The sequence below is a fragment of the Schistocerca piceifrons genome, chromosome 2 (genome assembly GCF_021461385.2).
Source record: "Schistocerca piceifrons isolate TAMUIC-IGC-003096 chromosome 2, iqSchPice1.1, whole genome shotgun sequence".
Taxonomy (NCBI): Eukaryota; Metazoa; Arthropoda; class Insecta; order Orthoptera; family Acrididae; genus Schistocerca; species Schistocerca piceifrons.
The window spans coordinates 530,727,732-530,741,235 of record NC_060139.1 but is presented as its reverse complement, the minus strand read 5'-3'; the positions used below and the strand labels follow the sequence as shown (position 1 = coordinate 530,741,235).

At 41.1% G+C, this 13,504-nt stretch overlaps 1 protein-coding gene across 1 annotated transcript in view; it reads right to left on the bottom strand.

Annotated features, from left to right (window-relative positions):
• The window catches only part of LOC124777722 (greglin-like), a 38,974-nt gene extending 26,472 nt beyond the window's left edge, over positions 1-12,502 (bottom strand). The window contains exons 1-2 of the mRNA XM_047253220.1: positions 12,456-12,502; positions 8,823-9,017 (exon numbers count right to left, since the gene is read on the bottom strand). Coding sequence (XP_047109176.1) covers positions 8,823-9,017; positions 12,456-12,486 — 226 coding nt within the window. The 5' untranslated portion in view covers positions 12,487-12,502. The remainder of the gene's footprint in view (positions 1-8,822; positions 9,018-12,455) is intronic.
• Between the last annotated feature and the right edge of the window lie 1,002 nt (positions 12,503-13,504).

Genomic DNA, 13,504 nt, shown 5'->3' with positions numbered 1-13,504 from the left:
AGGTTTTAATTACATCGGAGATAATAACTGAACAGGAGTTAATAAATTAACAAGAGGATAAAAGCACCTGAAAAATTGGGAGACTCGTCCGTTACTCTCTGGTTTAGGGAAAGAAAGAGCTGTGGAAGATTAAATTGTCGCCTCGACATTGAACAACACTTTATACATTGCTGCGGATTTACAGTGTGGTCAGAAACACTGCAAATGTGGGAAGGATGTTGCAGGGTAGGTTGTGAGGAGAAAAAATTATTAAGGAAAACAATGTAGTAGTTACTCTGTTTCTTTGTAAAGTAGCAAGTTAACCCATAACGAACTCTGCACATTCAAATTCAAGGGGCCTGCCAGAAACAATAAGTGTCAGTTGTTCTGACAGCACCGAGCATGGTGGCTCAGTGGTTGACATACTGGACATGCGTTCGTTGGGACAGCACTTCAAATTTGCGGCCGGCCATCGAGATTTGGGTTTTCTGTGATTTCCCTAAACCGTTCCTAGCAAGTGCCTGGATGGTTCCTCTAAAAGAGCAAGACCTTTTCCTTCCCCATCCCTGAAACATTTCCGAGTTTGTCCCTAATGCTGTCGATAACGACAGGGCGTTAAACCCTAACATTCCTTTCTGTTTCTGTGCTGTCCTATTGCAGATGGTAGTGTACGAGACTACCTAATGTTTGGCTCCGGTTCGATTCTTACCACCTTCCTTTGTCCAGTACTGTATCGCTCTCTCCTTCGATTTTAAGAAACCAAAGAAAGAACACGTTTAGCCACACCATCTCTGGCAGGCCTCTTGAATTTGTGCGCCCAAAGGCCTGAGTGGCCAATTTCCATGATAATTACCTAAGAAACGGCGCAACATATCGATATTTTTTCTCAGTATTAATTTCCCAGCACTACCCACCCTGCAACACCTTTATTAGTTTGTCAGTTCCTGACAAACTTTACGAACATATAAAAATAGTGCTACTGACAGGAACATAAAATGGGGCTCTGACCTTTCGAGGCAACATTCTTGGAGACGTCTCTTCACGTGTATGATTATGGACCTTAACAGGCGCAGGATGGACAGACGAATGTTCGAATCCCGGCCATTTCAGTCAGTCAGGTAGGTTCGCGAGAGCACCAATACCCGCAGAGTAAGATAATCATTCTGCAAACACTGTCACATTGTGGGTAACCAGTTCCCCTGCCGTGTCCTTTCTTCCAAGGCTGCTAGTCAGCTAGTTATGTAGAGGATTTCTATAGAGCTTTAATCTGGAAAGGAAGTTTCCGCAGCTACTAAGATGTAAACGTATGTACTGAGTTGTGCCCGAGGGCGTCAACATTTAATGCTACTATGACAGGTAAGGGCTTGCCCTCGAGTCCTGATGGTGTACAAAACTTACAGCTGTTAGGTCATTGCCAAGAAATATTACTAGCGAACATGTGCGAACACGTCCAGAAATTGGCGGACGGTAGTAGAGAGTTCCAGACGTCGTCCAAGTAGTTTAATAATATTTTAGGGCGTTTTCTGAAGTTTCAGTAAGTATTAGGGTCGAGTAGAATAAAATTTGTGCTGACACGGTTCATGCCATGAAGTTTTGAACGTCGTCTGGGCACTATGACAGCTTGGTAAAACTGGAAAAAGTGTTAAAAAACTTGTCATTAAATGGTACTTGTAAATGGTCTTCCGTTATCAAAAAATTAATAGATACTTTGTTTTGAAAAGTTTCAGAGACGAATGCTGACAAACGAGGCTTTATCATTCAGTGCCTTTTGTTATATTCATAAACGTATAACTTCACATATAACATATGTCTATCTGTATTCTGTGAGTTTACTGTTAATAAACTGTTTTCATACTGTATAAGTACTGATTCATTCATTAGTTATTTTTATTTGATGTTACTACACCGATGACTAACAAATAAAATATTACGTGCACCGCATTATTCGTTTCCAAAACATGTAAAAACTTTTGGGGATATCTGTTATTACATGCAGATATTTCCATCAGGTAGGGATGCAGAGTTTAGCAAACGATTCATGATTCCCTTTAACACTGTTACAAAGATCTTTGTTTACTTAAATTTTGAAAGTTTAGTAAATCGACAAAGAGACCTTAAAATGATACCTGCAGGTGTTATACCGTATTTTAACTGTAGAACCACAGTTTAGTACGTGCTTCCGAAAGAAGTAAATCATTTATTGTGAGGTATTGCAAACAGTATGCGTTCTATGATCCACATTGAAATTGTTAAGGACGTCTACAATAGATTGTATTACAAATCAGTTACTAGCACTCTTCGAGTACGTATCAGTTTTAGTAAGTACCATGTTGAGCTATCTCAAAGCAATCGTAAATGAAGGGCCCTGTTCTTTACATTCATAGCCGATCTGGTCAACGAATAGTGATGTAAGTGGAACAGACAAATTATTTCTTCGCTATTTATTATTTGTGGCTAGGCATTTGATGTTGTAGTTTAAACAAAGTTGCACGAAGAAAATAATACAGCTGTATAAATTATGAAACTGTATAAATTAAGAATGTCTTTACCTTCCTAGGGAACACCCAACAGAAAATGTTTCTTTGTATTTACGTTTTTACATGCACGGAGACGTTCATTTCACCATAGAACTATCTCAAGTTATTCATTGTAGAATAACACGAAGCTCCGTTAAAATGCAGATATTCTATACTGCGAACACACACCATTTGTTGTAGCGAGTGTATAATAGCATGGGGGCAGTTGTGCTCGACAACCTCCCGTAACCTGATCTACCGAACTCACTTCAATTTTAAAACATTACAGCTGTCATCTTTCGTAACAGAAATGAAATAAACATAAAAAACTACAACAAAGCGAATCTTTCAGTTTGTTTTGTGTTATTTAATTACATGGCGAGACAGAACTTACAAATCGATCGTATCTCAACCACGATAAGATTGCTTTAATTGGAGCACTAATAAGGCGAATATTTTCCTGGTTATTAAAAGACTTTGACTCAAAATTCGGGTACCAGCTATCTCGTTCTACCTCCCTCAGCAACTTCGGAATTTCTCCAAAACCTTTCGCGCTATTTTTAACATGCAACTACCCTCTCAATTCCACAAGCTCCAATAACTGTGGCCGGCTCACACCAACCAGTTCATCGCTTGAGCCTAACTCAAGGGCATTATCTCTTTGTGTCTCGGTCACTATCCGCTGCCTCGATGTCACAAACTCCTTCGTTGTTTTCTACTAATATTGCCTTCTCTCACAGTCACGTCTCCCCCTCCCCCTTTCTCTCCCTTATTGTTATTATCTCGTTCAATCCTACTCACTGCTGCTGCCTCTTCTCACTATCTGTCTCACCATCTTTGCCATTGTCGTAGACTGTGTGTCTCGTTATCACTGGCTCCTCCCAATTTAACTTTCTCCTTCTGCTTATTCCTCTCCCACTGGCACTGTCTACTTCAATCTCTTCGTAGCACTGTTACTCACTGTCAGCTACGTTCTATTGAACTGTGCTCCTCCCTTTCTCTCACACAGCAATTTTCTCCTGGGCTCTTTCTACACAACAACTGCCGTCAACGATTTTCGAATATTCAATACTTTTCTTTCTCCGGCTGCCTCTGTCTCCTCCACCATCAGAATAAAACGTGCGAATACGTTCACACGTCAAAATTCTTGGGAAAATTTTTAAAATTAGAATGAGGAAACTGGTACCTCACCATACAGCCAGAGTTTCTTAATAAACAAGAGCGTATTTATCTTTTACGTTGTCCGATAGGAACTTTATCCCACTGGTTCCCTTCTTTCGCCTGTTACAGAAGGCATGCACCCATATGAAGACAACTTTATACGTCAATAAGGGTTTCGTAGTTTACTTGTGTGAAATTAAAATAACGCATAAATACGTTATTTTACACCTCATACCGGATTTTATGCGTACAAGAATTTAGCACGTGCTTCTGTACTGCAACAAAATGGTGTTCCCAGAACCACTGCAATGATAACGGAAACTCTGTATAGCATATTTCTCCTTGCGACGTCACTTTACAATCTACGTTTCACCTAACACCGGATTTTACTTGAAAGGGTAGGGTAAATTTGAACCTCTGCATCTCCGAAACAGATCCAGATATCACGAAAACATTCAAAGTCAATCGAGATCTGAATCTTTAGGAGCGTACTGTAAAAATTACAGCAATTTTTTGGGCATAGCCGTCTTGGAAATCGCGGATTAGTTTTATTACTTGAAAACATTTTTTTTCGAGTTTTCTCAGGATCCACCCATGAACTAAATGTTACTTCCAGAAGATTCTTAAGGTCCACCGAAGATCATATAAAATGCAAAAAGAAACAATAGATTTGCTCCATTTGCCTAAGCTGGATGTAGTATGTAATATTCAAACTTTGACCATGTACTGTAGGATAGTTTCAGTAAGACGATCCTTATGCTGGGTATATAATGGTCCCTAGCCGAAGGGCTAATAAGAACACTTGAGCTTACCTTTCTGTCACTAATAGAACCCGATGTGTGAGCTCCGGAAAAATCCCGTTTTTATGTGCTTCGTTTTGGTATATACTAGGTAGAGCATAGGCAAGAATAAACAACAGAGTCTGAATAATTCTTTATTAATATTTCCTTCTGAAGAATACGTTTTTTATGGGGATTCAAACCATGGTCAAGGGGTTTTAAAATAACTTCAAATGGCTCTAAGCACTATTGGACTTAACATCTGAGGTCATCAGTCCCCTAGAACTTAGAACTACTTGAACCTAACCAACCTAAGGACATCACACGCGTCTGTGTCCAAGGCAGAACTCGAACCTGCGACCGTAGCAGAAGCGTGGTTCCGGACTGAATCGTCTACAACCGCTCGGCTACAGCGGCCAGCCAAAGATCTTCCAGTTTGCAATTGATTGGCTGTTTGTTAAGTCATCAAACAGTTTCATCCTATGGTTGCTGCTGCAACCATGAACAAAACTCTAAAATCAATTAATATATGCTACCAGAATAGGAAAATGATGCATGGCGTTGTATTCTGAAGCACGTTTGTTAAGCTGCGACTGAGGAAGAAACAGTGAATGTTTTCCTCGTTGGTAGATGATATTTTTTAAATGAACTACATGTCTCCATAGACTTTTTTAAGTCTCAAAAACTGTTGTGTGTATACGCGCACTGAAGCGATTAATGAAGATTTGTACCAAGCCAGGATTCAAATCCCGGTTCTTTTGTTCGACAGCCACATGCTCTAACCACTATGCCACTATGGCACAGAGGCTTTGCACAACTACACGGATTATCCTGGCATGTTACCCTTGTCGATTTTAACTCCCATTCACGTCTCAGCATCTGCCTCGTAAATCCCGACTTTGGCACAAATATTCATTATTCACTTCATTCTGCATATATATCGGCTTATGAACGTACCGTGTGTTCACGACACCGGGCTTCCTAATCCTGAATTGGCAGAAGTCAGTTGAAGTCAGACGACTTTAGTTGCGATAGTTTTATCCTTGACCGGTTCCAACATTAGCGATTAGCGACCGTAAGAAATTCTGTCTATGTGTACAGTGGGAGCTACAGAGTGACTGTACGGTGAGGTGCTAAAGTATTAAGCACATGTGGAGTGACAGTGCTACTTGAGGAAAATGCGGGTTGTAGCCGCGCATCGACGTTTGCACCATAGGTTTCTGTGGGTGGAGCCTGCTTCCTCTACTCCCCGCAGCTCAGATAGAACTCGGTCAGGCCATCGTAAACAGACTGTAGTGGAGATCGAGGGTCGTTAACCCACGGTGCACGTTTATGCAGAGCACCTTTCTCGGGAACCTTTCTTGCTAGAGCTCTACTGAGAACGAAAGATCAGTACTGCCATCTATTGACAGCTCTCACAAACTCCACGGCACCAGCATGATGAGTGTCTTAGCGCGCTGAACATATTTGAGTTTTTGTGCAAGGCGAGTAAATTTTATTACACAAATAACGAAGCTCCTTGGGTACATTTTGCAACTGAGGAAAGAAAAATATGTCTTCGGTTACAATAGATTATTTTAATTTGCAAGGTACATTTTTACAATTTCAAAGGGCGGAAGTTACTGTTGTACTTCAGAAACTAAGCAAGCATGGGAGCGTTACGCATGTCTGTCGGAACACGTTTACGCACTGTTTAGCATTTCCATCCTTACTGATACCGCGCTAAGAAAACTTCACGAGAACAGAAGTTGGAAAAGCAATCTAAAAAAAGAGGAACAAGGAAATAAAAGGTAGACATTGTTAAAAAGAGCGTATTAAAAGCTAATGAACTTCAAAATGTCTCTGAGCACTTTGGGGCTTAACATCTGAGGTCATCAGTCCCCTAGAACTTAGAACTACTTAAACCTAACTAACCGAAGGATATCAAACACATCCATGACCGAGGCAGGATTCGAACCTGCGACCGTAGCAGCAGCGCTGTTCTGCTATGAAGCGCCTAGAACCGCTTGGTCACATCGGTCGGCGATGAACCTCAAGCTGAACGAATTAATATAAGGGCGCAAAGATTAATAAGGCTAAAAAATTGCTAGGAGCAAGAACACGGGAAATTGCTGATGGGCCTACTTTTGATATCGACGTTAGTGTCCTGCCAAAGAAAGTTTTTCACACGGCAACTCTCCATGTACTCCTGTCGTTAGCCATCCTCTTAAGACACGCAGAAGTTCCGCCTCCGTCTGTTACCTTACGTCTCCTTCTTCCTCCCAATCTCCTTTCATAAACTAATCCTTCCAAAGCGTCTGTTAGCAATCACTCAACTCTCAACGGATAACCAACCAAGTGTTTCTTCTTCTCTCTTACAGCCTGCAACAGACTGATGAAAGGTATGTAAACTGGCTTTGTATTGGCTTGTTGAAACGATACAACCAATCAAAAAGAAATGCCTCCAATTCGATAGATGCAAAATTGGGACTCACTGCGATTGTACGACGGGAGGGACATTGCTTTCTGTGTGCTTATGTTACAATTCGGACGTAACGATGAATGGGCCTATAATTAACATTCAAATTTCTATGGATGCCGTATTATGCTTACTCATGGAATTTCACCAAAAAATTTCTGTATTGCCAATGAAATTTTTTATTTTAGTATGATGAGCGCTGTTAGCAAGTTTTTAATTTTGTTTACTGCCAGTAAAATATATTTCGAAAATTGTAGAGTGCTTTATTTAGTCGTTATTGTGTTCTACGATATGCGTAAATGTGTCTCCGTATGGACATGAACCTGCCCCATACAGAGGGCTACTTGAGCCAATATAAAGTTATTTTACACTCTTAAGTCAGATGTTGAAATAGAACTACGTATACCAAGTTACACTTTAATAGATGTGTTATACACTGAAGCGCCAAATAAACTGGTATAGGCATGTGTATTGAAATACAGAGATATGTGAACAGGCAGAATACGGCGCTACGATTGGCAATACCTATATAAGACAACAAGTGTCTGGCGTAGATGTTAGATTGGCTACTGCTGTTGCAATGACAGGTTATCCATATTTAAGTGAGTTGGAGCGTAGTGTCATAGTTGGTGCACGAGTAAAGGGATACAGCATTACTGAGGTGGCGATGAAGCGGGAATTCTCCAGTACGACCGTGCACCAGTGTATCGAGAATGTGGGTAATCCGGTAAAACATCAAATCTCCGACATCGCTGCAGGCGAAAAAAGGTCCTGCAACAATGGGACCAACGACGCCTGAAGAGATTGTTCGACGTAACAGAAGTGCAACCTTTCCGCAAATTGCTGCAGATTTCAATGCTTAGCCATCAACAAATGTCTGCGTGCGAACCGTTCAACGAAACATCAAAGATGTGGCTTTCAGGGCCGGAGGCCCACTAGTGTACCCTTGAAGCCTACACGACACAATGCTTTACGCCTCGCCTGGGTCCGTCAATGCCGATTTGGGCTGTTGATGACAGGAAACATATTGCCTGGTCGGACGACTCTCGTTTCAAGGTGTATTGAGCGGATAAACATGTATGGGTATGGAGACAATCTCATGAATCCATGGACACTGCATGTCAGCAGAGGATTGTTTATGCTGGTGGAGGCTCTGTAATGGTGTGGGGTGCATGAAGTTGGAGTGATATGGGACCCCTGATACGACTAGATACGACTCTGACAGGTGGCACGTACGTAAGTATACTGTCTGATCATCAGCATCCATTCATATCTATTGTGCATTCCGACGGACTTGGGCAATTTCAGGAGGCCAATGCAACACCCCACGCGTCCAGAATTGCTACAGAGCGACTCCAGGAACCCTCCTCAGAGCTTAAACATGTCCGCTGGCCACCATACTCCCCAGACATGAATATTATTGATCTGGGATACGTTGTAACGTGCTGTTCAGAAGAGACCCCCACCCCTTCGTACTCTTACAGCCCTGGAGGATTCATGGTATCAGTTCACTCCAGCACTACATCAGTCATTAATCGAGTCCATGCTACGTGGTGTCACAGCACTTCTGCGGGCTCGCGGGGACCCTTCACGTTATTATTCACTTGTACTAGTTTCTTTGTCTCTTCATTGTAAGACGGAACATTTTACACACGATAAGTGTAACAACAAAAAATTAAAAACTCCCAAAGGTGATCCTCGTAAATCTGCCCCAGTCTTCATTACTCTTCAGACGTTTCTACTCTCCCGCCTTTACGTGAGCAACAAAACCATTCCTTTGCTCCTGACAATGAAACTTAATGCAGACACTGAAACACCGAATATCTGAACTAATTGCACACGATGATATTGCCGAGTGTTTTTTATTCATGGAAGCCCTTTAGTGTCTGCGACTTATATGTAATATGCACGAACGAGATGCCTACTTACGGTAGTTGAGAGTACATAGGCACTGCTGGTACATGCAGTAGTTGCTGAACGAGTAGTAGTAGTATCGATTGTCAAAGGTGGCGCAGACGGGGCCGTGCGTCGCCGGACAGGGTCCCGGGCACGGCGCCTCCGTAACTGACGAGTCGTCGGACGCCGACTCCCTGCTGAAGACCGCCGAAGTCGGCGCCGCCAGAACTACAAGCAAAACAAATTCTGCTGTGAGCTTTTCGCCCACATCGTCCATACCACCACTGCTGCTAATACCACTACTCCCAACGTTACTAAGTTACTTTTCCCAATCGATTCTGTGTCCGTCTGTTCCCTCACGTCCATTGGTGTCAGGCCAATAGTATAACTGTAGCACCCTGTATCTCTGTGCTTCTACTATTCGAAAACATACGTAAAGTGTGATTACTGACTGTTACTGATTCCATTCTGTCTTTAATTACTATTTCTAAAATTTAGATTTTATACAAAATACAAGACCTACGGTAATATACGTGTAATAATGAATATACTGTTAAAACATTGATACTTTTTCGGTGTTTCTAGCAGAGGTCCTTGAGGCTGTGACACTGATGGAGAAAATAAATAAACAAATCAATGAAAGTTAATAAATAAAATATACGAAAGTCTACTCATATATGAAGCGCTTACTTCAATAGTGGTACAAGTCCCTTTTTGTTCATTCTGAGATACAAAGTCCTAAAGTTAAATGAGCGCTGAAAAATTTACAGTTGAGATACCAGAAAAATTCAAGTATGTGTACTTGAATATTTCTGGTATCTCAACTGCAGATTTTTCTGTGCTCTTTAAACCTTAGGACTCTGTATCTCAGAATGAACAAAAAGGGACTTGTACCACTATTGAAATAATCCCTTCATACCCGCGCTGCCGCAACTCTTGTTATTGGAGTCTTTTGATCTGTCTGCAGCTGTGGAAACAGAGAAAGAGCACTCGACTCTGAGTGTTCGAAGGAAATGCAGTTCTTTTCGGTGGGAGTTGGAACGGGGACACTCTGTCAAGCGTAAATGCAAATCGACACATTTGTATATTTAAAGTGGTATGCCTCTTAGGGGAGGCTTAGGAACAGCTATTGTGGTCGTTAATCAACTGTTTTTATAGTGTAGGGTTACTTACAGACAAAACATTATTTGGTCTACACATACATGATGTTGCTATTTTAAAATGTTTCTTAGATTCTGTCCTTCTTTACACAAGATCGGAATTAGAAAAGTGTGACAGACACGAAGTTAGTTAAAACATTCCATTCTACGTCAGCAAAATATCAGAAGAGCGTAGAAATAACGGTACAGTGACATCTGGCAGTACTATAAAGTCACTGCCTTCTTGAAATTCAAATATGGTGAAGCCGCTGTGAGCTGAAGCTAGCACTAGAGAGGAGATTGTTAAGGAGTTGAATATAATTTGATGCGGCATTGAACAACACAGGAGAACGGATGCTGCAGGTGTTTCTACCGCAACGAGACGTAGTCCCTTCATGTCCAATGAACATTCAGTGCGGGTGGAGTTTCAGATCTGCCGATTGTAACTGCTGAACAGAGACTATCGGTAACATTGTAGAACCGACAGAAAAATGGACTGAATGACTTCGGTTGCCTCCTCCCCAGTTCAGTGTTTCGTCAACCAACTCCAGAGGAGAAGAGCCAGTCTAAGCCACGGTTCCCCGCTGTTGAGACGTCTCTTAATGACCTAGATGTCGACGGACATTAAACCCTACTCTTACTCTTTCGCACTGAGTAATGGTCGGATCTAGTCGGGCATGTCGTTGTTACGTTCAAACAGTTGTCCTCTCCGGGCCAATTCCTGAAAGTTGAGAGATTGGGCTGAGCAAAGGTTGCGAATTTGTACAGGCGTTGATAACCGCGCACTTGAGCGCCAAACAGACCAAACATCATAATCATCATCATCTCCGGGTCAACGTATCACTCGAAGGCGTAGCAACTCATTGTACCTCCATATCGAATAGATACTTCCGCCCGACAATGGTAACGTCTGTTCATTCCATTCGTATTCTGGGAGACGGAAAATGACCGTCAATACGCCTATGTAAACGCTCTTCTGATATTCTCACGGTCCTTTAGGAAGACATACGAGGTTACCAGCTGTGTTGTTGCACGATCATTCTGAAACACGGATCTTCTAAATTAGCACGACAAGAATTAGAGTGGAGAACGTTGTTTTCCTTCCTAAAATTCCAATTTAAATCCCGTGAGAGCACCTCTATAACACATTCCTATGGCTTACATCGCCATATCAGCATCCTATCACCTCATCTCCGAATTATTTCTGTTTCTTCTGTCATATCTGCTTTATAGGAATATCACTCAAGACAAAAGCGACTCTCCACCGCTCTCATCCACTTGAATACACAGCCAGGACAGCCTCCGAAATGTCTGCCAGCTACTATCACATTCTTCGTACGCCTCGTGTGTGACGTAGCGTAGGAGATAACAAAAGTTAGAAAAATTTAAATTCCTACTTCCATGTGATAACTGTAGGAATGAATATCTTTACACTGATTACGAATAATGATGTCATTAATTCTGTATGATGTAGCTAATATTTACTCGCTAGATGAATACTCTGCAGTTGCTTACATTAACACCTTATATGTGATACCTTTTCATGATGCGCCGTATTTCATATGGAAAACAATATCCACTGTAACTTGGGTCGTCAGCTGGCTGTCTAGCCAATTGTACTCCCCCACTGTTTTAGTTCGAGCTTAACTTCCTGATGCCAAGTAATCTGATACAACACGTTGTACTTTTTTTCTTTCAACACAATCCAGCAATGACGCAAATTCTGTCATCCATGTTACGTAAATATCTACGGAATGGGACAGTGATGTTATCTGCCGGAAAAGAAATAAATGTCGTGTTACGTTGTTTTGTAGAAATTATACTGTATTGATGAAGTTACATCCATTCATGATTCCCTTAAAACATGTAAAGATGTATCAATAATCTGTACTTAGATTGGGAGAAGTCATTGATTAAAGAATTGAAACGGGAATTACAGATTGCAGCCAATGTTCAATATCTTGCGAAATGAAAAAAGTGAAACAATTTTTCGGAAATAAAATTAGACGGGAAGGTGCAACGTTTTCTGATGATCTATCTAGCTTATGTAAGGATGGTGAATTCGGAATGTGTTGAATGCTGATCACACAACCTTTACGGTGTTACGCATCATGATCAAAAACTCCTTAGACATCTAAACACTAGCAGTCTACCTCCTGCACAATCCTTTCAGTGCCAACGCACGCTACTTTGGCCAGTCTCCGCTTTCAAAGTTTGCATTCCGAACACGAGATTATTATCGCTACCACGTCTTGAAAAAATGTTCAACAAATGTCAGGTAGTTTTTTAAAACAGCAGTTACTTTTCGAGGCCGTGCTATTAAAACACCAGTGAGTTCATGCTTGCGATGACTGGCAGTAGCCACGTAATCAACATAACGTTGATTAGAAGATGGATATAATTCTCCAAAACCGATCACATCTGCCTCACTTTCGTTGAAACTTTTCCTGTCGTGTAGCAAGATTACCAAAGAAGGTCAGTAATTACGATAGCAAGATTACAGTTTAATAATGTCCGATACGAGTACCTGCGACCACAAGCAAAGCACGAAACTTCATGCTGAACAGGCGGGTTGCTTTCTGTTGCCAGCTGCAGTCTGCAGTCTGCTGTTATAAATCTTCCACAATCAGCTCAGCAACAGCCGCGTACTCTTTGAGACCTTTCGGGGTTATCATTAGACCCAAACCTGGAGATGAAACACTCTTTCGGCGATTACAAAGCAGTTTTCTGTGTAAATTGGTAAGTATTCTGAAGGGAAGACACGAATATTCTGTACAGTTATAAATATAAGTATTATTTGCAGTTTATTAGTTAGATGGTAGCCACAGTGTTACGGGTTATTAAATGCGCCTAGTAGTGGATTATTAAGAACAGTTACATATGTATATCGCAGATCATAGATGCGATTTATTAACATGGTGTAAATTACGTATCATAAAATTTTGCCCTTCAAGCCTACTACTGATTGTATATGAAGCGATAGTTATTTAGTTATGTTGTTAAAGTACCTAGAGACATTTAACGATTTACGCCATATTATATTATCTAATCACGATTATGTAATTGCGACCGTTGTTTTAAGTTGTTTTTATAAATAGTTTCTTTCTGTCTATCATTTTGACCAGTGGGAAAGCATTACAAACGACAAACTACTTACAGAACACATTATCATTTCTCTCGAAATAGAATGAGTTGGCAAAAAGATACTGAATGAGAAAAATTTTGTGTTTTGGATTACCGGTACAAGTATCAGCAGCTTAGGAACGAAGATAAGAATTTTACACCTGACGATGGCATCATTATAAATGAGGTGCGGGCTCGGATTTGGAAAAGATGAGGACAGAAATCATTCTGTGTTCTTTCCAGCGAAACAATTCCGGCATCTGGCTTAAGCGATTTGTTCATACTTCTCAGATTACAGCTTGCACTCTTTTTGACGTCAGCCTGTTTGCGTGGGAATATGTATGGAAAGAGGATATCCAAATGAACATTAAATCAGGACGTCACGTAACGTTGGTATGAAGCTGTTCGTATTTCGTGCTGAGACCCAAATTTTATTGATACGAAACTGGCCAT